At 39.7% G+C, this 27,646-nt stretch overlaps 2 protein-coding genes across 3 annotated transcripts; one reads left to right on the top strand and one right to left on the bottom strand.

Annotated features, from left to right (window-relative positions):
* The first annotated feature begins 5,967 nt into the window (after positions 1 to 5,967).
* LOC103363293 (arylacetamide deacetylase-like) lies at positions 5,968 to 15,613 on the top strand. 2 transcript variants are annotated; one of them, XM_008289986.1, is made up of 6 exons: positions 5,968 to 6,329; positions 7,655 to 7,883; positions 8,486 to 8,555; positions 9,401 to 9,572; positions 12,860 to 13,289; positions 15,219 to 15,613. In XM_008289986.1, coding segments are annotated over exons 1-6 (1,044 nt in total). In that variant the 5' UTR covers positions 5,968 to 6,188; the 3' UTR covers positions 15,221 to 15,613. The 2 variants fall into 2 exon arrangements, with proteins under 2 accessions (XP_008288208.1, XP_008288207.1); XM_008289985.1 differs by having other exon boundaries at positions 12,860 to 15,613.
* A 4,148-nt stretch (positions 15,614 to 19,761) lies between these two features.
* LOC103363292 (succinate receptor 1-like) lies at positions 19,762 to 22,622 on the bottom strand. Its single transcript, XM_008289984.1, has 3 exons — positions 22,448 to 22,622; positions 21,563 to 21,635; positions 19,762 to 21,379 (listed from the first exon to the last, which is right to left on the bottom strand). The coding sequence occupies exons 2-3, from the start codon at positions 21,614 to 21,616 to the stop codon at positions 20,429 to 20,431; spliced, it is 1,005 nt and encodes a 334-aa protein (XP_008288206.1). The 5' UTR covers positions 21,617 to 21,635; positions 22,448 to 22,622; the 3' UTR covers positions 19,762 to 20,428.
* Positions 22,623 to 27,646: the final 5,024 nt, after the last annotated feature.

The following is a 27,646-nucleotide window of genomic DNA, read 5'->3' as shown; positions in this document are numbered from 1 at the left end:
TCTGCTCAATAAAAAGCTTTTTTTGTTGTTTTTTGTAATGTTTTAACAATTAATTTAAATCTGCCTGCACGATCTGTTGACACTTTAATAGATAAACTGGGGGGTTTTCTTGATACTTATATTGTGTATTTGTTCCTACATTTATGAGGACTCATGCGTCAGGTCTCCAATGTAAGTTAAAAAGTTGCATTAAAAAGAAGACTGCATTTTTGTCAAACAACTGGTCCTTGTAGATCACTGGAAGTAGGAGGACAACATTTAGTGGATTGACTTGAATTGAACTGCATTGCTTGTGGTCATTGTAATGAAAGAGCATTTTGGCTTTGTCAGAATATGTTTTTTTTCTTTTGTCAACAGCAATAGAGGTCTGCTTCTCAGTGGGATACACTGATTTTGGATTTTGATCTTTTCATTGCCTTTTTTTTCTTAACAATAGAAAACATTTAGAATGGTGCCGTGTAAGGAATTTGTAATTAAATGTTAGTTCATTTGCTGCTTCCAGACAAAATACCGCAACTGAGGCTAAGTATCAAAACAATCTTTGTTTTGTAAAAACATGGTCTGGTATTGTAGCTGAAGCACTGTGTTCTCTCTTTAATCTGAAACAGCAGCAATAGCTTGGCTCCTCACAACCTTTGACAGAATGTGTTCATGTGGCTATTACTGCCTTCTTCTCTTAGATCAGTTGCTGGTAACTTTTCTCAGTTAGACCAGGTAACTTATACAAACACGCCATTCACAGGCTAATCTTGATTGTATACCAGTTTAAGGAATAGATGCTCATCAACTCGCACATACTGAAACTATGCAACAGAGTCCTATGGGTATAAATAAGTCTTCGCACTTGCAAATCCCGCACTTTGTGGGTGTGGTATTTGGCACTGTGGTGGAGTTTCGATGTCAAAACACAAAATACTTTGTCAGTATCGTCTATTAAGTAGTTTGGTCTTTGCCAAGGCAGACAAAAAAAAAAAAAGATACTGGAAATGTAGTGAACTGAGTCATCACTTTCTGTAGACTCTACTTCTAGACTTAGTACAGATTATTTTCTTGTGAAAGATGATAATGGTCATTCTTTTAAGATAAAACCCTACTTTCATATACATCCTGATAATTTCAATCCGTCCGATATTTGTCACAATGTGAAATTTTAGCTATTAGGTGTGGATCTGGTGATTTGCTTCTGCTTTTCCACTTACTTCACTGTGCATTCATTTGTAATTAAAAGCTATTCAGGGTATTATTTTTGAAAGTATATCCCCACTTCGCTTTTAGTGCCTAACATTAGACAGCTGAGTGAAAGTAGTGAAAAACAAGCACATGCATGAGGAGAATGGAGTAAGCCGTGATGCATCATTGCACCGAATTTTTGTTGGACAACTGACAGAAGGATGGCTCAACAACACAAGGCATCCTGCTTGGCTCATAATTACAAATGGACAGGTTGTGGCTCTGTTTCTGGCCTACAGCTTGAAATCAAAGCCAACTGGTTTACCCTGTTTAGCCACACAGGATTACTATGTAAAAATACAGTACATGACAAGTTAATAGGTGGATTACTTTCTGCTTAGCTGAAAAGAGGACATGGGAAAGAAACAGGTTTAACTCCATCCCCTATTCTATCTTGCGCAATCTGGCAAAAACACTGTACCACATACTCGGGGCTGCTGCCCAGACATGACGTATCTGACTCTACAGAAAACAATCCTGTCTCTTTATCATGTGTTGGTGGGCACACCCGGACACAATAGCTACCAATAGTTAACACCATATATGTAAATCATTACACATAAATAATATCAGTATACTTTATCATGTAATGTTAGGCTTACAAAGCCTGGTATTTGGAGGTTGATTTGTTTTAGATTATCATCTGCTCTTGTCATTCTTCAATTTCAGCTTTTATCTGTTTTATTTTCAAGGTTTGCTGAACTTTTCTTTATTTTAACCATTGTACTCTTTAAGGATTTAACTTGATATCAATGAATACATAAAATGTTTTATATCAGTTACATGCCTGACTCAGGAGGGAGTAACATGAGAGGAGGAAACAAATTTAGTAGACAACAGAAGCTTTTCATTTACCAGGACAATGACATGAAAAGAACAATAGTGTGGGGTGGGAGCACTCTGCTTCTGCACAGTCTACTGGCTGACAGAAAGTTGGAGGAATGGCTTTTTTAAAGCCTTGTCAGGTGCTGCTGATTTCTAAGGAGCAGTTTATTGTAGGTCAGACTTCCTCGAACAACTAGAGCAGGCAGATACCCAGAGTTGGGATATAACAGTATCTGACTTTGTACTGGCTCAGTTCTTAATTGTTTTTTTGGCACTTTTTTTCAGCAGTTGTTTTGCCAATCTAACAATTATTTTCAGAACCCGCTTAGCATAACATGGTACCGAGTGCTCCACAGCAGAATACTGGTTTAGATGCCTTCCATGTAACCACATCTATGGTGTATATTTGGTGCATGTCTCTCGCTTGTTCTTTGTAGTTTCTGTCACGACAGGGCCATGCTGAAAGAGGCATGGATATAGCTTTAAGTATAGTGGTGGATAAAAAAAAAAAAGCTTTCATTCCAAGGGCATGTATACTTTGCATGATGTTGCTGTTTTATGAGCTCAAGCATGTTGCACATTAAATGTGAAGAATGCCTGCAGCAAGTTTATTCATGTTGCTACACTTTAACATTACATAACATTGGTAACAGTACATTGAAGACCTGTTTTTTCTATTTACTTCTTTGCATCTACAAGCCTGCTGCTGAGTTGTCTCCAACTCAACATTTAGCTTTAGGTTTAAAGAAACTGTTATCAACAATTGCTAAATATGCACTGGGCACTTATTTGCTTATGAGAAGTGTGAGGTCAAAGCAAAGAGACCAAATATTGACTCAGTATGATAAATAAAGAGCTGTACATTGAGATTTTGATTCTTTGTGTGAAGTACATTAGCAGGACTCACTCAATTTTATTCTATAATCACTTGTAAACCGAATGACAGTCCAGTTTAAAAATCCATCCATCCATCTATCTATTATCTATACACCGCTTAATCATCACTAGGGTCGCTGGGGGCTGGAGTCTATCCCAGCTGACTCTGGGCGAAGGCAGGGGACACCCTAGACAGGTCACCAGTCTATCACAGGGCTACACAGAGAGACAGAAGAGCACACTCACATTTATACCTACGAAAAATTTAGAATCACCAGTTAACCTCAACATGTTTTTGGACTTGTGGGAGGAAGCCAGAGAACCCGAAGAGAACCCACGCTGCACAGGGAGAACATGCAAACTCCACCGGGACACAAACCAGTGACCTTCTTGCTGCGAGGCAACAGTGCTACCAACTGCGCCACCTTGCAGCCCCAGCTTAAAAATACTCATTGATATTGTTTCATGATTCAAAAACACAGTAGAGAATCAATAGTTTTACTTTTGCAACATTTACAATTTTTTGAAGAAATAACATGACAAACTGTTACAAACTAAAATAACATCCATCCATGAGATAAATCTCTACCAACAGGCCTGTTTTGTAAGTTTTAAAGATACTCCATAAGTGAAGATTAAAGTTTTCTCTAAAAACTACTTTTGAAGATCATGAAAACTGGCAGAGAGTTTGTTGGCTGGATGTTTGCATTTATGTATATGTTTTTCTGTCTTTTTTTTTTTTCTTTTCTTTTGCTGAGGATGGAATACGCTTTTGAATTTAGTTATGTCTGACATCAATTGGCTGAAGTAAGCAAAGCACCCAAACCCATTTCTTGATTATTATATCAAAAAAATGTTCCTTCCACTCATCTCAGCCTTAACTCAGAATTGAGTGCCTTCAAATGCCTCTTGTCATGCAGCCCAGCTGCTTTGCCTCAGCAGGGGCTCTGCAAATTAAAAAGTTAAAAAGTTTGCCGCACATACTCATCATTGGCAGGGGAGCTCTGGATTGAGTTCCTTAATTATAAGAATTTGATGCGCCTCTGTAGATGTGTTAATCTCAAGAATGTGCATGCGTGACGGAATGAGATGTGGCCTGTCTTTGTGCACACACACAGTCATAGGCATGTATGTATGTGGGCTGACATGAGTTTACACAGGCAAGCACACACTTTAACGCATGAACACTTATTCACACGCTTCAGTACTCAAACTCCTTGTTTGACTCTTTTAGACATTTTCACATCTGCTTGAGCTTCCCCCACATGCAGCAGGATGTTGGGCAGCCACGTGGCATAGCACAGCACAGCATGGCTCTACGTAGATGAAGACCACATCCCCACCCACTCATCCTCTGACACCCGTCCTCCCCACTGACAAGACGCAAAGAGTGAAGAGAGCTCCATAAAAGATTTACTAGCGAACTGAGGTGGTCTCCCTTAGAAGCTGAGTGGAGGCCAGTGGTTGGAGGCGAAAAGGAGGGAGGGAATTCCAGGGAGAATCCCTGAGTGTCTGAAGTGTGATTTTGTATTCAGAGAAGAGATTTAGTATTCCACTGCTCAGCAGTGAGCAGTCTCACAGAGGCTTTCACCCTCTGTCACGCCCTGAATCCTGCAGATTGCATCTCAATAAAGTTCGATGGCTGATGGAAGGAGACACTTGCCTGCTCCTAAACACCAGCCAATTACAAATTCCAACTTGACTAAGAGAAAGTTTGAAAAGATCATATCACGGAGGTTAACACAAAGTCACGTGGAGGCATGTGTCTGAGGTTTCTGAGATGATGCCTGCTGAGAAATCCTACTAGTGCACAACATGCAGTTCAAACTGATTCACTTTCAAACCAGGAAATGTGAAATAACACTACAAGAGCTTTCACCTTATATATCTCTGGGTTTCTTTTCTATCCACACACATAAATGGCTTAAGTTCTCTGAAGACATTTTATCCCTCTTTCATCTTTAAAGTGTTTCCTTGAGTGCAGCCTTCTACTTTGTTCTTTGTTCTTTCTGACAGAGTGAAATGGCCCTGTAGTAAAGTACCAAAGTACTTTCCCTCAGGTATCAAGTAGTCTGCACCAAAGTAAATCTTTGTGAATACATTGTCATCAGCCTGTCATATGAGAATACACCACGTGTATACATTTTCCCTAAGAAGCTTCCCCTTCTGAGCTCTCTGACAAGGATGTGGTTTACTCATACCTACTGGCCTAAGCTGTCCCTGTGACACTTAAAAATCTGCTTGAAATATGAGACTTACACCTGTGTAGACCTGTTTAACTGTTTCCCAAACCAATGTCATTTAGCTCGTGACCTCCAGCATTGTAACTCTTCACTAAAAGTTTAAGTTACTCATTTTATAACCCCGCTTTCTGAAAACATGAAAGAGACCTAATATCATGTACTTACAACTGCTTTGACAAGTCCTGCAGGACTAAATCAGTTTCTACCGCAGCATTTCAAAACGTGAGTGCATCACAGGGTCATATTGCTTTTACAGCCAGTCCTGCCAAGAAAGGAGACATCTGATCTGCCACTGTCACCATTAATATAATTAGCTTAAGCTGCCTTGCAACCACAGATAGGCCCATTTCGCTGCACTACAGGAAGATACCACAGACTTATCAGTCACGGGGATACTGAGAGTTCCTCTCGCTATAAGTCAACTTGGATAATTTATACCCGCGACTAACAGGAGGAACTGTGGGTCAGCACAACTGAGTGTGGTGCCAGAGCTGCAAGAATCTGGAACAACTTCACCAAGTAAAGGCGCAGCGGTGCACACTGTTAGATGGATTTTACGCCGAAACTTTGGGGGAGACTGCGTGCACAGTTGAACGCATGCTGCTGTGATATTTGTGCATCGGTGGCACAAAGTTTTGACGCGCGTCCTGGTGGAGCTGCACAAGATTAGGAGGCACCTGAGGAATTTGCGTTGGGACGGTGCAGCCTCGTGAGCACAGAGCGTGCGCGCTCCTGTCTCCATATCACTGACACTTCAATTAATTCTGCTGCTCCACGAGACAGACATGCATTACGGGGCGCGCACGAGCAGCGAGGAAAAGCTCCGAATATGCAAACCGACAACCATCAAATGACACCAACCACGTGCCGTGATATTTAGCTCGTCCGGATCTGAAACTGAGTTTTGTCCAGGTTTTGTCGCGCATCGGAGCGACTTGTTAGCACGCTCTACTAGCAGCCCCGTTTGTGTTCGCACCCTGCAGTCAGCGGCCGGCCGGGGACGCACTTTGTAAAATGAGGTTGGGAAGCATCATTTTAACCGTCGCCCTCTGCTCTTTTAGCGCTTATTACATTTACGAGCCCATTCCCGAGGAGATAGAGGAGAGATGGAAACTCATGCTGACCAACTCTTTCTTCAGAAGTCTCAGCCACCTGGTAAGGAATAAACATAACTATATTCTTGTCACCTATTTTCAGATTTTAGATCTGCTGATACGGATTGTCACTATGGAAATAATAACATGTAATATGAGCTCTCTCCTATTGTGAGTGTGTGCACACACAATGTTTAGATTACTTTATATATATTTTTCTTATTTCGTTATATGTTAATTAACAAAATGTGAAAAAATGCATTTAGTTGTTTTTTTTTCAGAGTAGGTTAAACGTTTATTGTTTTTTTGCTGATGTAGATATACATATCGGTTACACCAGATTATGTCAGAAGCTAATCCATGTGTTGTATAGTCCTGCTCACCTGTTCTAATAATAGACCCTATTAAGGAAACTGTTTATGAGCGTTAGACTGCCGTGGTTTACTATAGCTCACTGTCGTATCACCACTGTGACTCTCTGTGGGCTTAAAACACGGTTTGAATACATATTTCTAATTTCATGATGGCCAATTGTAACACAATGAGCAATGGATTTATTTCCCAGCACCTTACTTAGTCCATTCAACAACACTTGAAAGGATGATGCTGAACATACTTTGTGTGTATCAAATATTTCAGACTGAACACATATTATATGAGAGGTAAGGAGAACTAAGTTCAAAACATGGATTCTTTTTGGAATATGATTTTAGCATGAAAAATTACAAAGATATTTGTTTCTCATTCTGTAACATCAAATGCATTGTACATTTAGACATTTTATTTCAGCCTCAGTTATCGAGCTAAATGTTTACCTGCTACACAAATTCAGAATGTTTTTTATTTATTAATAGGATTTCCTCTAACTATGCTGTTATTAATACCCCTAATAAATTATTAGTCGTGAAATGTGCCAGTGTTTATCTTTTACACTGATATGACCGCCTGACGGTACAGAGAACAGGGACTGAATGACTCTGATGAGTTTGTTGTGGGCACAGTAGAAGAGCATCAGCTGATAAGCCTCATGCTAGCCGCTGACTGCTTGCCTCAGCAGTCATAAAGAAGTACCACTCTTGCTTTTATGACATATCATTTTGTTATAACTACACAAAGCAAACATTTTTCGAGCACTCTTGACATTTTACAAGCATCCATGTGACTGCTACTTTCCCCTTGTCCCTCTTTAACACAGCACATATTTTTACATTTTAAACCTTTCTATTTTGAATTTTAAGGGGTAGTGTTTACAGACTATAAACTGGCTACCAGTATCTTTATTGTATGTAGAAGAGATAATACTGATAGTTTGGGTTTAACAAATGCTGGCATATTCAGCAATGTGTCTGTTTCTGTCTTATCTTGTCTGTCTGTTTCTATTTCCAGGCAGATCTTAGTGAATTACTTGGACTAAAGGACTACATGGGAGTAATGTACTTCATTACTCTGGCAGAAAAAGTAGTACCTGTGTCTGACGAGCATGTCAAGGTGACAGAAGAAAAGTTCGATGGAGTAGAAGTGTTACTGTACCAGCCAAAGCACCGGAGTGGTGACGCTGAGCTCAGGAGAGCCGTCATATACCTCCATGGTGGAGGCTGGTGTCTGGGGAGTTCCCGTAAGTTCATGGGTTGGGCTATCTTCTCCTTCACCACACTGAGCTATGACACTTTCGCGAATGATTTGGAAGATTAATGGTTGGGTAATATATTTTCTTGTCATATTTCAACAGTAATCCCACTATTACTCTGAGAAAGTACTATGAAAATTCACAGTTTTGTTAATATGACAAATGACTTTGGGGCTTTCTATTGACTCCCAATGGCAGCTGTTATGACAGGGTCATACATACTAAACAAACTCACACAAACACACATCGTTCACAGATTCCTGAGGAAATAACACACCGTCTGCTGGAGCCGTGGGGACCTCAGAGGGTGGGAACCCTTTGCTAATCCAAAACATAAAGACATGACATGCAGTTTGACACATCTCATGCTGGTCTTGCAATCTGTTGGTTGTAACAATCACAGTAACCTGGATTTTTTTCCCCCCCGAAGTACCGCCAGGCTACATGGCGGATTTATCTCTCATACCTTAGTGTTGCTGTCATGTAAGGTGATGTGCAATGTCGGGAACAGATGGATCGATTATTGAGGTACCTTGTTTTGCTTTAGAATCCCTTTTCTAAGCTGTGTTCCTCTTTTACTGTCTATGCAGGGATGAGTCCATATGATCTTCTGGCCAGAAACACTGTCACTGAGCTTGGTGCAGTGGTTCTCTCTGTAGAGTAAGTATTTCATATTTTATAGGCACTAATATGCAGCTATTCTAATATACTTCACAAACTGCTGTGTAAAAATGCTAACTGGCCCATAAAGAAGATGATATAGATATTGTAGGAGTACAGCATATAAAACAGCCCATTTTTAGCTACAAATTTCCTGTTATCATTGTATTATTGATGGTTAAAAACCACTGTTTCACCACTCTTTTCTCTGTCTCTCACACATAATTTTCTGTTATCAAATGTGCCTGTCCTCCCTCATTAGTCACAGGCTAGATTGAAGTGATGATGCAGTAGAGTGAAACTAACAAGTTTTCATTTGGGCCTTTCCCTGTCACAACTACATTCACTGTTGTTCTTTGGCACGTCTAGCTCTAGCGCTGTCTCTGTAAAGTACTCTAACTTTATTTTGCCAAGACTCTTTCTATCCTCTAATTCACTAGTCACATTTTCAGCTTTTCACTCAAACATTTAGATGAAAGATCTTGTACTTGAACATTAAGTTATGCTTTCATTTTGGATATATAAGTTGCTGGTGCTTGTTGACATACAGTATTTGAACAAGTCCATCCATTACATGGGTTTTTGCTGCCGGCAGTCTTATCTTATCTGTCTAATTTGAATTCCTGCCTGCATTCTGCAAGGGATTCAATGAGGACTTACAGCATGCCAGTCTCAGGGTCAGCCATGTGTGACATTTGGGTTCCAGATAGCAGATTGCTTCCTATTATCCCACTGAAAATGTTATCATCTATATTTTCCCTGGTTTAAAATGTCTGTACACATGGCCTTCAAAGATCATGTTTATTTATCCTTCAGCTTTAATCTGCAGCATCCTGATTTTTCAGGTACCGCCTTGCGCCTGCTCACCACTTCCCCGTCCCTTATGAGGACGTTTACCGTGTGGTCAAACACTTCCTCCAGAAGGGGGTGCTGGCCCAGTACTCTGTGGACCCAGGACGCATTGCTGTGGCTGGGGATAGTGCTGGGGGGAACCTGGCAGCTGCAGTCTCCCAGCAGGTACTGAATAAATTTTTTCCTTTGTGGTTTCAGCTCTATTTTTCACATATGAGGACATTATGAGGAGGTGACATGAAACGAGATCAAGGAGCCAATATTTGATAAATAGTACTGTCATGCTGTGAGGGGGAGCTATAAAAACCCATAGCATTAAAATGAAGCGCACACACTATGCCAAGTCATAAAGCTGAACTAAGCTCCTATAGTTGTTTATATTAAATGGGTGGATAACACAACAGTCAAGCTTCTACTCATCATATCAGTGCAAAGACAACTGACAGTTTGAAATTACAGCTGGTGAAAAAGGGGAAATACAAAGTAAAAGAAGAATTAAGACGAGGTCACGTACACTTGCTCTGAGGAAAGGTAGTTGTCACATTATTGGAAAAGAAAATTGTAAATATTTTTGTTCCCATTTAAGGGACTTTCCTTTTATCTCGCACAAGAACCATGAAAGATCATGAAAAAGAAAGAAAAAGTCAAAACTTACAGCAGGGCGATGGGCAACAGGTACATGAACAGATAAAATGAGGACTCAGAGAATAAGCCTGCGCAAAGCGAGGAGTTCTCAAGGTAATCTCTTTGGAATTTAATTTTGCAATAGTGATCTAGATTTAGGTTGTGGATAGATTGTCAGATACTATCCCCCACCTTTAGTACAGTTCACACACAGTACAAACACTGAATGACAAGTCTGTGTTTTACTGAATACAAATATGATAATAAAACAGTTGAGTTGAAAACACTATTCACTGTGTCCAAAAAATGCATGCATTGTAATGACTTTGGCTCTACACTGATATATGCATTCATACAGTGAGCTAGGATGAATCGGGAAAGCTAGCCTCGTAAAGTCAGCAGTCTTGCAAATCTTCCAGGGCTTTTTTCTTTTTCTTTTTTTTTAGCAGCTGTAATATCAACCTATAGAGCCTAGAATGGCTTTACAGGACTCTGCATCACTTTTCTTCTCATCATATTCACCCTGCAGCAGCAGCCTCCTGCTCCTGGCAAGGAAGACAAATGCCAGCTATAGTGAGGATGAAGTCCTGTGCTTCCTGTTCCTCAGATTCTTTAGAGAAAAATCTACAATGGCACAGCAGAAAAGGAACTCAGAGAAACATAACATTTTTGTCTGAGTGCAGAAAAGAATGACTGTCAAGCTGGGCCACTGGTTCATCACAGAGCACAGAGCTCTATAGGTACGGCAGCTTTGGGTAATGGAAGTCCACAGCTGGAAATGTTCTCTGCACAGCATCTACGTGGGTGTTGCTCTGACATCTTCACGTGTGTTTCTTACATACAGTACCCATAAAAGTCTTCACCCCCCTAGTAAGTTTCCCCCATTTATTGCTTTCCACTAATGAGTCAAGGTTGAGTTAATTGAGCTTTTTTGACTGGAATTAAAAAAAAAAAAAGAGAAACGTTAATGTCAAAGTGAAAGCACATTTCTTCAAAGTAATGTCAGTTATTAAAAAATATAAAATGAGCAATTGCATAAATATTCGCCCCATTAAAATGACTTATCTAATTCGACACAGCTGCAGCCAGTTGGTGCTAGAAGTCACACAGTTAGTGAAATGGAGATCATCTTAGTGCATTGAATGTTTCTTAAGTGACTATAGACACCTGTAGGACTGGTGACTCAGTAATCCTAGCTATAACGGCACCTCGAAAACAAAAGTCTTGAAAAGTAATATAGGAGAAAACTTCCAAGGGAGATGAATACTTTCTTTAAGCACTTTACATGTAGGAATTGTCTGGATATACGTGTTCCATGTATGTTCACTAGAAGGTGGTGTCACATATGGAAGCCCACAATGTAACGAACATGTAGAAGAACTCAGGAAACAGACTGATTTCACCTTGGTGACAGTATAAACAACTATGTCTGGGAAATAAACAAGAAAACAACACATAAATGAATGATGCAAACAGATGCTGGCCAGTGATATTAAGTGAAAGAGGAAGTTAGTTTTGTGTGCTTAAAGATAAGTTGTGGCAGTACTATGCTAATATGCATAGTGCTTCCTTTTAATCTCTGAAAGAAAAACAAAACTTTCCCACAAGAATCTATTACTCAGGGTGTGCATATCAGTGCGGTGAGCCTCACTCCTCTGTGAGCCTGTGTGACCTATAGTTACTACTAATATTCTTCCCATGTACCTCTCCCAGAGGCAGCATCCCAGATGTATTAGATCTTGACAACTTCAATTGTATGGCTCATTCTTGGTGCGTCACTTGGAACACTTTACAGCTGACAAACTGCCTAAAACAGTTGAGCTTTTAAATCAGCCGAATGTAAAGCGCAGCATCCCAGCCAACACATGCAGTGCTTTTGTGGCCTTCACCATCACTGTTAGAGAACCTCTGGTAGTGCACCATCAAGGGAAGTCGATCCCTCAGTGTGCTGTATTTCCAGGTTACAGGGATTCTGGAGTAGAAACCATGTCCCTGGGCACCCGATTCGTACATTTTCTAGCAATAATATTGACATTACATGTAAGGTGTCAAGCTGGTAGAAAGCACTCTGCTTATTTCCAGCCAGAAACCCAGAGCACCACAGTGACACCATGACAGTCCACCTACATGGAATGTGGTTCCCCCCAAAATTTTGTATGCCTTTTCTTTTCTTTATCAGATTTCCCACAGGGTCAGCCAAAGCAGCTCTCAAGAGAGGCAATTAACCCACAGAACTGTTGTTAGCTCAAAGATAACTTTCCTGCAGCTTCTGGTGCAGATGAACATATTGCATTCTACTACTACGCATTACCCCCTTTAGTATTGGAGTGGCAGTGTTGTAGAAGGACAGGTTCAGTTGTTCCTATATTAATGTTCCTAATTTATACAGATAGCAGTCCTGCTTTTTCTGTTTTGTTTAGACCTTCATAAGTATCCTTTTATATGTGCGTTTGACAAACAATTAGAAAATATGTTAAAGATTCTGTTTTGGCTTATTAACTTGTTGAGGACGGCTGTCCTACTGTCCCAATAACTCTGACTCTATCCACAAGTTAACTCTGTAATAGACCTTTTACAGGCATAGAAAGTTGCTGTGCATCATTATATTTATTTGCATTCGTTTAACTGCAGAGGTTTCAATGGGTTATTGAAGAGAAAGACAAAAAGGGAACACTGAGTGATGCAACTGTTCCTGTAAACAACCATGACTGGTACATAGGATCAGATGATGCTGTTTATTTCAAAAACTTCAAATATCACCTGATTGAGAAATGCTCATACGTGACAATTTTCTTTAAACAGATACCAATCTCTGTCTGTCTTTGCAGTTACAAAAAGAACCTGGACAGATTCAGTTTAAGGCCCAAGCACTCATCTACCCCGTGCTGCAGGCTCTGGACCTTAACACACCATCCTATCAGCAGAATCAGGACATGCCCATTCTGCCGCGCACTCTTATGGTGCGTTTCTGGAGTGAGTACTTCACTAGCAACAAGGCCCTCTTCAGAGCCATGATGGCCAACACACACAACAACCCTGAGTCTTCCAGCCTGCTGAAGTTTGTCAACTGGAGCGCATTCCTGCCAGAGACATATCATAGGAAATACAACTATAGTGCTCCTGCTGTGCTGCAGGGAGTTGGAGGTGAGGCAGTTGGAATGGATGGACCATCTCGATCTTTTGCTGACCCGAGGGCATCACCCCTGCTGGTTCCAGACACGGCCTTACGCTCTCTGCCCAAGGCCTACATTCTGACATGTGAGTATGATGTTCTCCGAGATGATGGGATCATGTATGTCACACGGCTCCGTGCTGCTGGCGTTGAGGTGACGCATGAACACTATGACAGCGGATTTCACGGAGCGATGATGTTCACTATGTGGCCAACTGACTTCCTGATTGCACATCGCATGGGAGACAACTATATAAAATGGCTCAAGGAAAATTTGTAAAAACTGTTGACTACCAGTAGTTATTCCAGATTTTTCCACACCATGCATCACTGTTTGGTTGGGTGTAAGTTTTTCCCATCAGATGTTTAACTTTTTGTAGTGTGTTTCTTTTTCTTTGATCATGTTTTTTTTTTGTGTAAATACATTGAGGAAAAATATGATTTAATCTCTTTTTCCACTCATGCATTTTACCACATTAGATACAAGTAGGAAAGGGGATTTTGAAAGAATAGTTGATATATTGAATATTGAATGTTGAATATTTTTTTTCCATGTAAATTGGTTTGAGTACAAAACAACAACACACATAACACCATTACACAATACATTAGTAACATTGTGTTTAGTTCAGCCAGCACAGTACTTGAGTAAAAATCAAACTGTGGACTATTACAAAAGTTGGAAGGTTGATTGTTTTTTAGCTCGGTTGCTGGCCTGGTATGATGCTCTGTATTATCGCTTCCCACCACAGGACTTGCTTATTGGTCTTATGTCCATTGCATCAATATCAGTACTATTAGTAGGTAAAGCATAGCACTGAAAAATGAACCACTGAACCATCCCATTAGGGGTTTAAAGAATCCAGTGTAAGTCTTGGCAAAGCAGGAAAGGATTTTCACAACGGTCCTGTTGGCCAAAGTTAACATTTATGAGTGAGTGCAGCTCATACTGAAACCTAAGATTGTTTTGCTGTTTTCGCAAAACCAGAACTTTTGTGTAATGGTTTTTGACCCAACGTCAAAGAATGTTTAATAGTATTCTGTTGAATATGGCAGCAGGTTTTACACAAGGGAACGACTTTAGCTTTGTATCCCATACAAATGTGACACACACTAAAAGTATATCATTTAGACAGGTGAATGAATGGCATCTTCCTCACATTAAAAAAATGATCTTTTTATTATCTAAGAGCATCTACCCCTTTTTTTTTTTTTGCTCTCCGCAGAAACATGTCAGTCTTTGTTGCTTGTAAAAGGTCCACGTCTGAGCTACAAGCAATGGAGTTGATAGTCCACATTCCACACAGGATACTGGTATTTACACTGTTCACTAAAGACCAGGCTGCAACAAACAAACATGCTTCACATGCATTTTGTGGTTCTTCACAGCTGAGTGTGATGTAGCACCATGTTAAAGAGAGGGATTCTTTTTACGAGGGAATTTTTGGAAACATTTTTTGAAGTCTCAGATTTCCTACGGTGCGATTTATTGGGGTATGTATGTGGGTGTGTCATTACCCCCTTTCTTTTTTCGAGCATCATTTTATTATAGTGTGTTAATGTGAGGAAACAGCTTTATATGTGGCAACCCAAAAAGTGCTCTCATTTGGGAACAAAAATAATGGTCACTGTATCATAAATTTGACTTTTATCATGTTAACAATAACAAGCGAGTATTGCTTCCATTAGATACCTGCCTTTGTGAAAAAGATGTGCAGTAGGCAATGACATAAAGGTCGGTGCTGTTAGAAGAAGTTGCCAGTGCAAGACCAAGTGCCAGTTTAATAGGAAAATTATTAGTATGGAAAATTGCGTAGGCACGTGAATATATGGCTGGCACTGTATGGCTGTATACATATCTCTTGTTTGTGTATTTAAGGCTCTGTCTGTATCTCAGTGAACCTTTAGTCCCTGACTTCTGATGTTGCATTTTTTCCTCAGAGGCCCAACTATCATGTGATGTGGCTTCAAACCATTGACTTGTCACTACTGTGTATCTCCTTTGTTTTTGTCAGAAGGGGACATCTGGGCCCTTTGACCTTTCAGCACACGGGACAGCTATCTAAAAGAAATCATAATCATCTGATCAACACTGCTCTGGAAGCTTTACTGTTCAAAAAGAGCTACAGTTAATTTCCCTTCTTTTAAGCATCTATGTGTTTGAATGTTTTTGTTTTTTTCTTTTGCTGGTTTTCCATTATTACAAAGACAGCATGCTGTCACATTAAGGTAAACTTTTTAAACAAGCTTTACAGAGAACCCTGGTTCTTCTGTTTAAACACTTCTACATTCTTCATTGTAAATGTGACTATTTCTATTTATGGCTAGGTTTTCTTCTTTGAGAACATGTGATTTGCATCATTTTTAATTTTAATATTATCTGACAATAAAATGACTTGATTGTTCACTACCACTGATTATTTATATTTTGTGTGCAACCACATATCATGTAAGGAGAGAGAGGCGTTATTGGGAAGATGAGCAGAAGTTTTCTGTTTTGGTACATGATGGTACAGCACATTACACATAGAGAGGGATATTCTGTATAGACTGATTCAGACTCACTCAATCCACTTAGCATCCTTGTTGGATTTGTTGAGGATTCATACAGCTGAGGGAGTTGATCTGCAAATCATCTGTGTTCACAAATATACCGTCAAATCTATCACTACACACACCTACACACTTCTACTCAGAGAGGATGACACACGAGTGTGAATAAACCATTTATACAAAAGGTTGATTCAAATAGAGCGACCTTGTTCATCAGGACACATTAAATAAAACACCTCATGCCTCCAGAGTGTAGAGTGGAATATTTATGTGCTACACTATCCTGCTCATTTTGTTCTTTATCCTGGCCTTGTATGCATGCACATACTGTACATGTATATGCACTTATTCATCCCTCTGTGGATGAAAAATACATCCTGTTCCCAAATTCCTTCTCTGCAATGGCAGGCTAATAACAGAAACGTGAAATGGATTATGGCAAACGATTCCTTGAATCTGTTATATGTAGTAGTTGTGTACGGATTATACCTACACGCAGTGTAGACTGTGCACCAGTACTCTGGTCACGCACAGGAAAGTCAGTAAGAATGTACGCATAACTCATACAAATATGCACTGTGTGTAAACAAGATTTTCTTCGGTTTAGCGCACCATTGTTCATTCAATGAATCATAGTTTTTGAAGCTCAAATACTTAAAGTTTTACGGCTAAAGTCAGTGAAACCAGATTTATTTATGCATTTTGACTGTCAGACTTATGTCGCTAATTTATTATGAGACCATACATTTGACACACAGCAATCATCCTAAAACCTGTATAAAGACCATGTATCCTTCAATGCCCTTTTTGCCTTCGTGACCTTGGTGCAGTATTTTCAAAGCTTTAACATATGAGGACATAACCTTATAATAATATAATATCAAGTTTCAGATTTTGTTTGTCCTCACTTTTAATCTTTCTTTGTCTTGTTGGCTCCATCTCAATAGCACTCCTTTGGTTTTTATTATGAAATTTGAAATACACACAAAGAACTTGACTTAGTATTTCATCATTGCTTATTCTAGCAGAGATTCCAATCCAAATCAAACAATGGATCGAGTGTGGTGTAATTTGTCATGATGGAAAGAGAGCCTGTCTGTTGTGTGAAAGCCACGTGAAGTTAAATGTGTTTACTGGGGATTCGGAGACTTAGTATTCAACAAATGTCACTGATGCGGCTTTTCCACTAAATTAGCTCTGTTTTTTTAACCGGTTTAATTTAGGACTTTTTGAACCTTGGTGCTACCTAACAAACAAGCACACAAGCCCAGTTTTGAGTGGAACTGCTATAATCAACAATGCACCATTAACAGAAGTACATTGAACATAGTTTTTCCAACCTGTAGGACAGGACACTACCACAGATGTTGTCAGATCAAGGAAACAGATTTTTTTTTTTGGTTGAACTACTCTGAACAGATCAGAATCAGGTGCACAAACTGAGACACTGTCACGGAACAGACTCAGAGACTCAGACAGACACGGCAGAGACAGACGAATAAAGCAAATATATGTTTACAATTTGTACAGGAAGCAGGAACACAGTCAGGAACTCTATGCCGATGCCTAGGGGCAAGGCAGACTAATACAACAAAAAACAGATTTTACGACAAGCATTAGTATTAACTAAACAAGATAGTACGCAACCTGAACTTGGTACCACCAAACTGGGAGGGTAGAAAGGAGACTGAAGGCCTACTGACTAGTGGACACCAGAGAAGGGGACGGTGGGCAAGATGTGGAGATGGCAGACAGGTGCAGTGACCAGGTGAGTATGATCCGGGAGATTTTCCAGGGAGAAGCCAGATGCACAGCAGAGATCAGAATGTAGGGGCTGACCAGATTTCCAGGACCGGCGGGGTGGGTCCAGCTGTGGCAGAGACAGAACGGAGGTTAAACAGGACTCAAAGCACGGTGAATAGAGCAGAATAGATCAGAGCCAGAGATCAACTAACAGAAGGATAGTTTACGGTCTGTCGTGGTTTGAAGTCTGCTTTTATGGAGAGCAGAGGTGAGTCATAGGTTGGAAACCATGCCCCACCACAGGTGAAGACACTCGGGTAACCGGCTGATTCACTGCACCTGTCCACACCACACACACCTGCCAGGGCATGCCCACCTAGGAACAAGGAAAGGAAGGAAGAAGAAAAGGGGAAGAAAGGATGCCACTTGGTGGAGCCAGAGGTGGAGGGCATGACTGACACAAAACATTCCATGTTGATGGAAAACGACATTGGGGTCTAATTTGAAAAAAGGCTTTCCTGAGAGACTTCTGAATAATTCCAGCTGTAGAAATCGATCTGAATATTATTGCAACATACAAGAAGGTTTCAGTTAACCATATAAAAGAAAAGTAAATTAACTTTATAGAAAAAAGGAATTAACGCCCAAAGCTATTTATGTGCTGAAAGGAAATACAGTGAAGAAACTAAACAACAAAAAAAAGCTTTTCCGTCATCTGAACCGTAGAATTTTTCAAATGTGGAAAAATATCTGTGCAGAGTTAGTCATGCAAGTCATAGTAAGAGCTAAAGTAGAAGGTCGCTGCACTTCTCTAGGTTAACGTTTCACCTCTCATTTAAGGGGCTTTTTTTTTTTTTTTTGCTTCTGAATGACTGATAGGGAGTCACACACAGGTTGTCACCCCAACTCATATGACTAAGGGCACATTGTATATGCAGTCCAATGTAACATGGAGTGCATAGACCTGTATGTAGGGGAGACTGAATGAGCACTCGGCAAGCATACGATTCAACACAGAGTTCTCAAAACTCAGCAGTCCGCCTGCATCAAAAAGAAAAGGCACAGGTATGCTCACATTCAGGAAAACAGGGCAGATGTTGGAGAGACAAAGTCGTGTATGTCAAACTGGAACCACCAGTTGTAGACTCCTTCCGGCAACAGTAGAAGGATTGTAATGCAGTCTGGAGATCTCCCCAGAAAGTTTCACCATCTTGAATCATCACTGACCTGAAAGTTTCACAACCATTCACACCTCAAGGCATGTGAGTCTTGGGTCATAAATGGACCATTAGCAATGTGAACAGGAGCTGACAATATACGTGTATATTCATTCCAAGCCATAAATCATGATTATTTCATCAAAGTCTGCGCTCCTCAGTGCAATTGTAAAGGTTCAAGGTTCAAGGTTTAGAGTTAAAGGTTACTTTATTAATACCCGTGGGTAGATTTGTTTTGCAGAAAACAAACGACAGCATTTTGGCATTCCATAACAAAATACACATTAAACCTAACAGGCAGGTACTTGATCGAGTGACAAGACAAAAAAAAGACGAGACAAAAAAAAAAGTGCTCAGTATTCTGCCATTCGTCAATATAACAACAAGGAAGAAAAAGATGAGACAAAATAAATAAGATCAAGATAAATAAAAATGAAACACAATAAAACATCTTAGGGAAATAAAAGCAATCTCTGGAGAAAAAAAAAAAACAGGATAAAAACATAAAATTTAATTTAAAAGTCACAATGATAGATAGAGCTAAGAAACAAAACAAGTAGAATAAAATAAAGTGCAAATGTCACTGCTTCTTATTGAGCTCAGTGACAGCGACAGGAACAAAACTGTTTTAATAACGTTTTGTCCTGCGACCAACAGTCACATGGCAAAAACTTTCAGCTTTTCAGCTGAACTGGGCTGAACTGCAGGCTGTGTTTGCACAGAGCAGGTATAACAAGTATGACAACTAATTAAACATATACGTGGTAAAATATTTTAAGTATCTAGACCCACGTTTTCTCCAGTGTCTGTAGCACCTGTGGACACTTAGAAAAGATTTTTGTATGTTAATTTTATTTTTTCATTTTTTTTTGTAAAATTAACAATCAAGGAAATGTAACTATTTTTTTCTGTTTTTGCTTTTTAATGATTCGAGGCCTTGTAACTGTGTCATACTGCATAAAAGACATTTTTGAGTTCTCGCTATGTCTTGTCCAGAGGTGCAGGACTTTCGCAGCAAAAGCTGAGCCCACAGTGAGTAAAATTGAGCAAAAAATAAATAAACAATTAAAAACAGAAAGTGCTTGAGGTTCAGAAGACGAACAATCAAAATCAAAAGTTATTGATACACAGTGAAAGAAGAAAAGTCACTTTGCACTTTAAAGTCATATGAGAGCAGACGATTGTTATTAGTCAAGATATATTTCATTGCTTTAAAAAAACTGGCACGGTATAATATTGGCTGTAATGTACAAACATCCCCCAAAATATCAGTAAAAGTGATAAAACATGCCTTCCCATGTTTATCCAGTTCCAAATTATTTTTCAACAGACACAAATAAAAACAACATTCAAGTAAGCTGCTTAAAATGAAATGTAGTTTTATCTTATTCCACTTCATGGACATGTTTTATCTCCTTCTAACCTTATATACGTGTGGACATGGTAACGGAAACAAAGTGCACGTCAATATCATTAGTAGGCTTTTCAAATATGTTCTTCTAAGACAAAGCTGTAATGTAGTATTAATATTACTGGACAATATTACATCTATTTTTAGGTGGGAAATTATTATTAAATAAATTATAAAAATATTAGGAATTAAAGCAAAAAAATACAGCAAAGCATCACTATGTAAAGTTAGAGCTGACTCATGTATAAATGTTACGCTGATGTATGCTTTTGTATATGCAGGAATCCAGTGGTACCTTTCGTCAGGCTTGCTCTCTTTGCCGCTCTGTCTTTCTGATTAGCTTTCTGAGATTAGAAAGTAGGAGTTCTCTGAATTTGTCACCCATAAGGAAGTAGAAAACAGGGTTGATGACACTGTGCAAGAAGGCCAACGGTCTGGACAAAATGTACATGCTCTCTATGTACATCTTTGTACACGACGGCAGCCCTGCCCAGGGTTGCAAAGATGCTATTCTGACATTTCTCAGCACATGGTAGGGGGTGTAGAGAACCAGAAACATGACTGCAGCTGACACGGCAACCCTGAGAGGCCGCTTGTACGGTGATGTCCTGCGCTGTAGGGCTCTGTCCTGGGCACGGAGCAGATGTGCAATTTGGTGGGAAAAAACACAAAGTCCAACCAGAGGGAGAATGTAACCAGTCACGGTTAGCCCCAAGCTGTAGCCCAGTACACTGATATCTCCTTCTAGGCTGGCAAAATCCATGCAGCGAGTCATATTGTGTCTCTGCAGGTCCTGGATCATCAGCGCTATCATTGGGGCAACTTCCACATTGACAGCCAGCCAGCTCAACCCCGTCACGATCTGGGCTGTTCGTCGCCTCAGCAGGTAGTGATTCCTCGTTGGGTGTTTTATGACCAGGAAGCGGTCCATGCTGAGCCAAACCATAAACAGGATGGAAGAGTAAAGATTGACATGCAGGACATAGCGGTTGATAACGCAAGCATAGGGACTGTTTTCTGATTGGTTATTTGCGTAGAGGTAGGAGAGGCGTGGCAGTGTGCAGAGGAAAATAAGATCGGAGACTGCCAAGTTGAAAAGGTAAATATTGTAGCTCTGCCACTCCGGCAAACAAAAGACGTAGCCGAGTACAACCAAAAGGTTGCCAGGGAAACCGATGCTGAACTCAATTCCGTAAGACGGTGACAGGTAATACTTGGCCAGCCCACCAACCACATCTGGACAGTTGGGCGCCTGGCAAAAACAGGAGAAACGAAACAAAGACGAGAACAGGACAAAACAAGTGTAAAAAGAGGGAGGGGAAGGAATGATTCAAACATTAGACTTGAACAACAACTTCCAGGAACACATTCAAAAGTCCAGCGCTAACCACATTCAGCACAATATACATACTGTAAGTGTAAGAACAAGACTCACCATGGTGGATTTATTGGAGGAGTTGCTGTTAGCGTGAGCAGGGAGTGCGGCCATGAGCAGGTGCAGCCACTATCTGTACAGTGGAAACAGTAAACACAGTCGGCTGAGGGTACTGGAGCCTCTAATATCCGTCTCATTTGCATTTACAGCGAGGAAAGAAGCTACAAACCAAACAAAACCTGGGAGAGCTACTGTAATAACAGACATAATTATCGACCAGCTCTCACACAGTAGACTAGTTTCGTTTGTAGTCACCAAATGTCATTTAAACATGGGTCTAACATCCTATTAAAGTCTAAAAATGAAACTTACATTTGATCAGGCTGGAACCAGCTGCTCTAACAGTATGAAGAAGCTGTGGTTTCATGTGATGTGTGTACAATCTCATATTCCATTTTAACCTTTAACCTTTTAACCCTTCACGCATATTTTTACTGACATATCTATTCCATCTGATCACGGTGCATGAAGTGATGCATGATTGTAAATTTGAAGGATTAATCTACAGGATTCTTCATTAAGCCTTCTCCACCTTCACCTTGCCATTTCCTGCACTAACTTGTCTGACAGCATCTTCTTAAGTGTTGTTAATTGGAAGTTAAGTTAAGCTGCAAATCCTCTTATTCTATGAAGGAAGTGTTGATTTTTTTTAGACTTCTAAAGCAATCAATGGAGCCTTCGGGCCTAAACACACTATCTTTGTCTTTACTGAGGAAAGGATGTTGGATATGTTGCTTTTAAACCCTTTCACATTGCTGTAAGGTTACTACCAATGACAGGATGCACTTTTTAGGTAACAGCAGCAACAGTCTGTTAAATTATAAAGTGATACGATAATTGAATTTAAAAAGCCCCTTTTTAACTTTACTCAAAATTTGTACTTACAGCGTCCTACACGAGCTGCAGAATACGGCTGGTCCCGGTTTGGTTGTTGCGAGTAAAACTGACTGAATTCGCCAGAGCCACCTTCAGGCTTAGAAGAATCTTTCTCCTAACAAGCAATATGGAAATGTGGAAAATGCTCAGTGTAGAGCAATGCAGTGTCTCTTCGCAATTAAGACTGAGTCTGACTACTTCTCTAAATTGCAGTGTGTATATAGTCTTCCAAATGTTGCCCCTATTTGGGCATTTTCTGTCAAATGACAGCCTTTGAGTTGCAAACTTTACGTCACGTCTATCACTTCTTTTACATGAATTCGTTCCTCTTTTTCTTTTCTTTTTCTTTTCTTTTAAAGACAGTGGTTTTTGACCACATTTGTGTCATTTGTTTCTGTGAAGTCACGTTGACAAAACAGAATTATTTTCTCTTTCAATTTCACAGTGAACCCTGTTCAGGACTTTCATGTTGCCATACGTACAAGATCTTTCAGGGTCCATTTGACCCCAAGAAAGAACATCTGCAAAATATTTGTTGGTATTCATTGCAGACTTTTATACTACTTTAAATATTTTTTGGATAAGTTGACGTATTTTTGGTTCCAAATGCATGACTAATGTCCCTCTTTTTTTAATATATATAAAAAAAACCTTCAAAAAAACAAAAAACAACAATACCTGTCACCTAAACCAAATGGCCTGGGGTCCAAAAGACCCAAAAGTCCCGAATAGGGTTAATGTTGTAAAATGAAAGGTTTGAAAATGTTTCAACTCTTTACACAATTGGTGAATTAAACACAAAACTGGTTATATGTAAACCTGATCATATAGGGGAGAAATGAGCCAGTTTTTTACTTGACGTGTCCCTACAGTGGGGTCTTTACAGTAAATAAAACATGTACATACACCAGGATGAGGGGCATCCCAGGAAATAATTGGTTTGGATCTAAAATAAGCTCTTTTTTTCAAAAAACACATGACTGACACATGGCTCATCTTGCCCCTGGCAATGTGTAAATTGAGCCTTTGGAGAAAAATGGTCTCAGTAAATTGTGCCATCGATTGCGTTGAAGTAAAATTGAAAATGTTATACCTCATACAATGCCATAGCAAAGCAAGACAAAATCAAAACACCAAGTGACCCCTTAGAAGTTATCTTAAAGATAAAATGTACAACTTTAAAGGCAGATTTCCTTCAATAAGGCTCACAGGTAACACATTTTGGAACAAAATCACATTCAAAAGTTTTACTGTCATTTTTACAAAACTGGGCTACTATTCAGCATACATTAAGGTTACAACTTTAAAGGCCATTTGTCCTCAGTACGGCCTAAGGATTTCTTCTTTTTTTTAGAACAAAATTCTGAACATGAGCAACTGACTGCCATTTTCACAAAAACAGGTTCCTGTTCAACATCAATAAAGTTTACAACTCCAAAGACCTATTTTCTTCAACAAGGCCTACGTATTTTACATTTCCATAATGACATCAAGTTAGAAAAGAATAAAGCAATTCTCACAGAACTGGGTTTAATACAGAACATCCCACTTGTCAGGCGTATTTGCAAGATCAAAATTAATTGTTTTACACATTTCAATAATCGGTCAGACACAACACTCATGAAAACCTAAACATGAAAAATTTACTCAAACAGCAAAAAAAAATAACCTAAAACAGTTTCCTTACCTTTCCTCCATGTACTCCTTCTCTTCACTGGGGGAGCACAATGGATACCTCTTCAAAAATGTTTGGCCACATGACCAGTTACTTTTATGGTTTTCTTGAAACAAGAGGTGGCTCAACTAAGCCACAGGCTCATCTTGCCCCACTCTCCACTACTGAGTTTTCACACTAATACATATTTAATGTTCTGCATTTTAAAATTGTTTTTCTATTTTAAAATATTTGTAGCATATAAACAATCATTTTTCCTACTTTTCCAACTTGGAAGTTGTTTAGTGGAGCCACAAAAAACTGTGGTCCAAAACGTGCATGTGTGGTCCATGAACAGCTCTGTATGGACCTGAATCAAGCCACCAATGTAGTCTCTTAGAAAGTTGTATCTGGTTGAACTCAAGGCGGTCAGGCAGACATATGAATTAATTTCAATGGGGTAGAGTATATAACTACACAACATTCAGCCATCTAAGGAGCTGTCACAGTACTGGGCCTGTGCGTGTATTTTGAGCATACTTCATGTTTGATCTTAACTGCTGACTCTAATCCTTATCTGAAGCATTATTTTTCTGTCATGGTGGCAGCATCATGTTCTATCAGATTCAGCATTACTGGCCAAACGAATGAATCTGCACAGATGTGGGTCGAAACAACAAACTGACTGGTTGATACTTTTCTTTTTAAAGGGTTGACTTCAGGCCAGGTTTAACCAACTGTATCATTTTCAATATCTTTTTTTTTTTTTTTGTCTCATTAGATGGATCTGTCGATGGGCTTATAGCAGTGGTGCCCAATCCTGGTCCTCGAGAGCCCCTATCCAGCTCATCATCAAGCTCTGCAGAAGCCTGATGACGATCCTGATCATGTGAATCAGGTGTGTTGGAAGAGGGAAACATCGAAAACATGCTGGATAGGGGCTCTCGAGGAACAGGATTGGGCACCCCGGCTTATAGTAATTGTGGATTTATCTTTCTTATCTCATTGTAAGCATGCATGCAATGTAAAGCCAAAGTCTCTGTTGCTGTTGCAGTTACAGGGCATAAGGTCATTAATCATTAATCGTTAATCATTGCATATTAAACGTGGTATGCGGACACACATAAAAAGCATGTGAGAAGTGTGACTTTACTAAAATGGTTATCACGATCAAAAGAACACATTTAAATGCTCCTTGTAGCAATTTAGTAAGCGTTAATATTGTGAGCTACGACTGTAATTCATTTCGTCTGCTCTGGAAACACGTGCAGTTACCACAAAAGTATCACAGTTGTTAATTTTTAGTCTGAGATGACGCCTTCGCTGGTTGTGCAATGCGTCCTGATCTTGATTATGTTGATCTGATAGGGAGCCTTCAGTATATTTTGTCAACAGAGCGTACAATGTTTGTCAGCCTTTAGAAAGCACATGATTTACTGCTGAGAGACATGTGAGATAGACTCAGGGTAGATTTTTATTTTTTTTTTACCTTGCAGAGAAAAGAATGTAACCTAGGTATAACAAAATGGGCATGTCCTTAAAAACCCCAGCCTCAGTCTGACTGTATTTATTTTGGTTATGTTACTGTAGGATCAAGAGTAATCTTTCAGCTTTTATCTTGTTTACATTTGTTCTAGCGAAGGCCAGCAGGGGGGCAATGAAATAAGCCTATTTTAATGCTGACTTGGGACTGCTTATGTTACGCTATCCCTTCGTTTACATCACTCCCAAAAGGTATGTGACTGTCTTTGAATTTCAAACGGCCTTTCTCCGGATGCCACAGAAGGAATGGCCGTCCAGTATCAACCTTGAGAAACTCTTGTCTTATCAGGCGCTGCTCTCCTGATAACAGCATGTCTTCCATCAAACACAGCAGGATTTCTGTGGTTCACACACAAATCTTATGGCTATATCTGTGTCTGAAGAACCGCTGTGAGACTGGGTTGAGCTGAGGACATGGATGTAAGACACTGCGTTTTTGCATTTAAGTTAAAACATACATTTGCCTCGCTTTCAGTTTCATGCTTTAAGTCGTACTCTTAAAGCATGTCTTTGTTTGCTGTTATTATTGCTGAAGTTTTTTTTTATCTGCCTCACCTTGTTCACAACAGAGTTCAACATTTTCCCCGTCTGGAAAAGAGACGAGGACATACTTTAGAGAATCAGATAATGACAACAAAATAACCCAGTGGTGTGGCTTGTGATGTGTTAATAGTTTTAATCTACTTCTGGTCAAGCGTTTTTACTTTGTATAGAACAACAGTGCTCTCTGGTGGAAGACCGAAGCAAACATAGGTCTCAGAGTCTTGTTAAAAATGTTGGCATTTCACACAAGAACAGTTTAATTGTGTGTCCATCAAGTATTTGCTTGTATTTTACATTGCAGAATTTTTCGCTTGTACAGTTGTAAACAAAACTGTGCATACACTTGTAAAGACTGTGTCTATCATGGCAGTCTTGAGTTTCCAGTGCTCCTACAACTCTCACTTTTCTATGGTGGAATCATTGAAACACATGCATCTTTGTTGCAAAAACAATCATTCATTTTGGTTCTTTCATAGATTTACTACAGGTCTTCTGGAAATACGATCAAATCTGCTCGGTCAAAAACAGACAGAGCAACTTGAGTTATCAGGTTCGGTGATATAAAGTTGTTCATCAGTCTCTCCTGGTGACAAGGCCTCTCCACTTTTCTAGAGTTAAGATTTTAGGCCTGTCTCCCTGAAGTCCTGACNAGGACTGGTGACTCAGTAATCCTAGCTATAACGGCACCTCGAAAACAAAAGTCTTGAAAAGTAATATAGGAGAAAACTTCCAAGGGAGATGAATACTTTCTTTAAGCACTTTACATGTAGGAATTGTCTGGATATACGTGTTCCATGTATGTTCACTAGAAGGTGGTGTCACATATGGAAGCCCACAATGTAACGAACATGTAGAAGAACTCAGGAAACAGACTGATTTCACCTTGGTGACAGTATAAACAACTATGTCTGGGAAATAAACAAGAAAACAACACATAAATGAATGATGCAAACAGATGCTGGCCAGCGATATTAAGTGCCTGAAAGAGGAAGTTAGTTTTGTGTGCTTAAAGATAAGTTGTGGCAGTACTATGCTAATATGCATAGTGTTTGCTTTTAATCTCTGAAAGAAAAACAAAACTTTCCCACAAGAATCTATTACTCAGGGTGTGCATATCAGTGCGGTGAGCCTCACTCCTCTGTGAGCCTGTGTGACCTATAGTTACTACTAATATTCTTCCCATGTACCTCTCCCAGAGGCAGCATCCCAGATGTATTAGATCTTGACAACTTCAATTGTATGGCTCATTCTTGGTGCGTCACTTGGAACACTTTACAGCTGACAAACTGCCTAAAACAGTTGAGCTTTTAAATCAGCCGAATGTAAAGCGCAGCATCCCAGCCAACACATGCAGTGCTTTTGTGGCCTTCACCATCACTGTTAGAGAACCTCTGGTAGTGCACCATCAAGGGAAGTCGATCCCTCAGTGTGCTGTATTTCCAGGTTACAGGGATTCTGGAGTAGAAACC

The sequence above is a fragment of the Stegastes partitus genome, unplaced genomic scaffold, assembly GCF_000690725.1.
Source record: "Stegastes partitus isolate 25-593 unplaced genomic scaffold, Stegastes_partitus-1.0.2 Scaffold650, whole genome shotgun sequence".
Lineage (NCBI taxonomy): Eukaryota > Metazoa > Chordata > Actinopteri > Pomacentridae > Stegastes > Stegastes partitus.
Note: the sequence above shows the minus strand (reverse complement) of the source record. Positions and strands in the feature narration are given on the sequence as shown.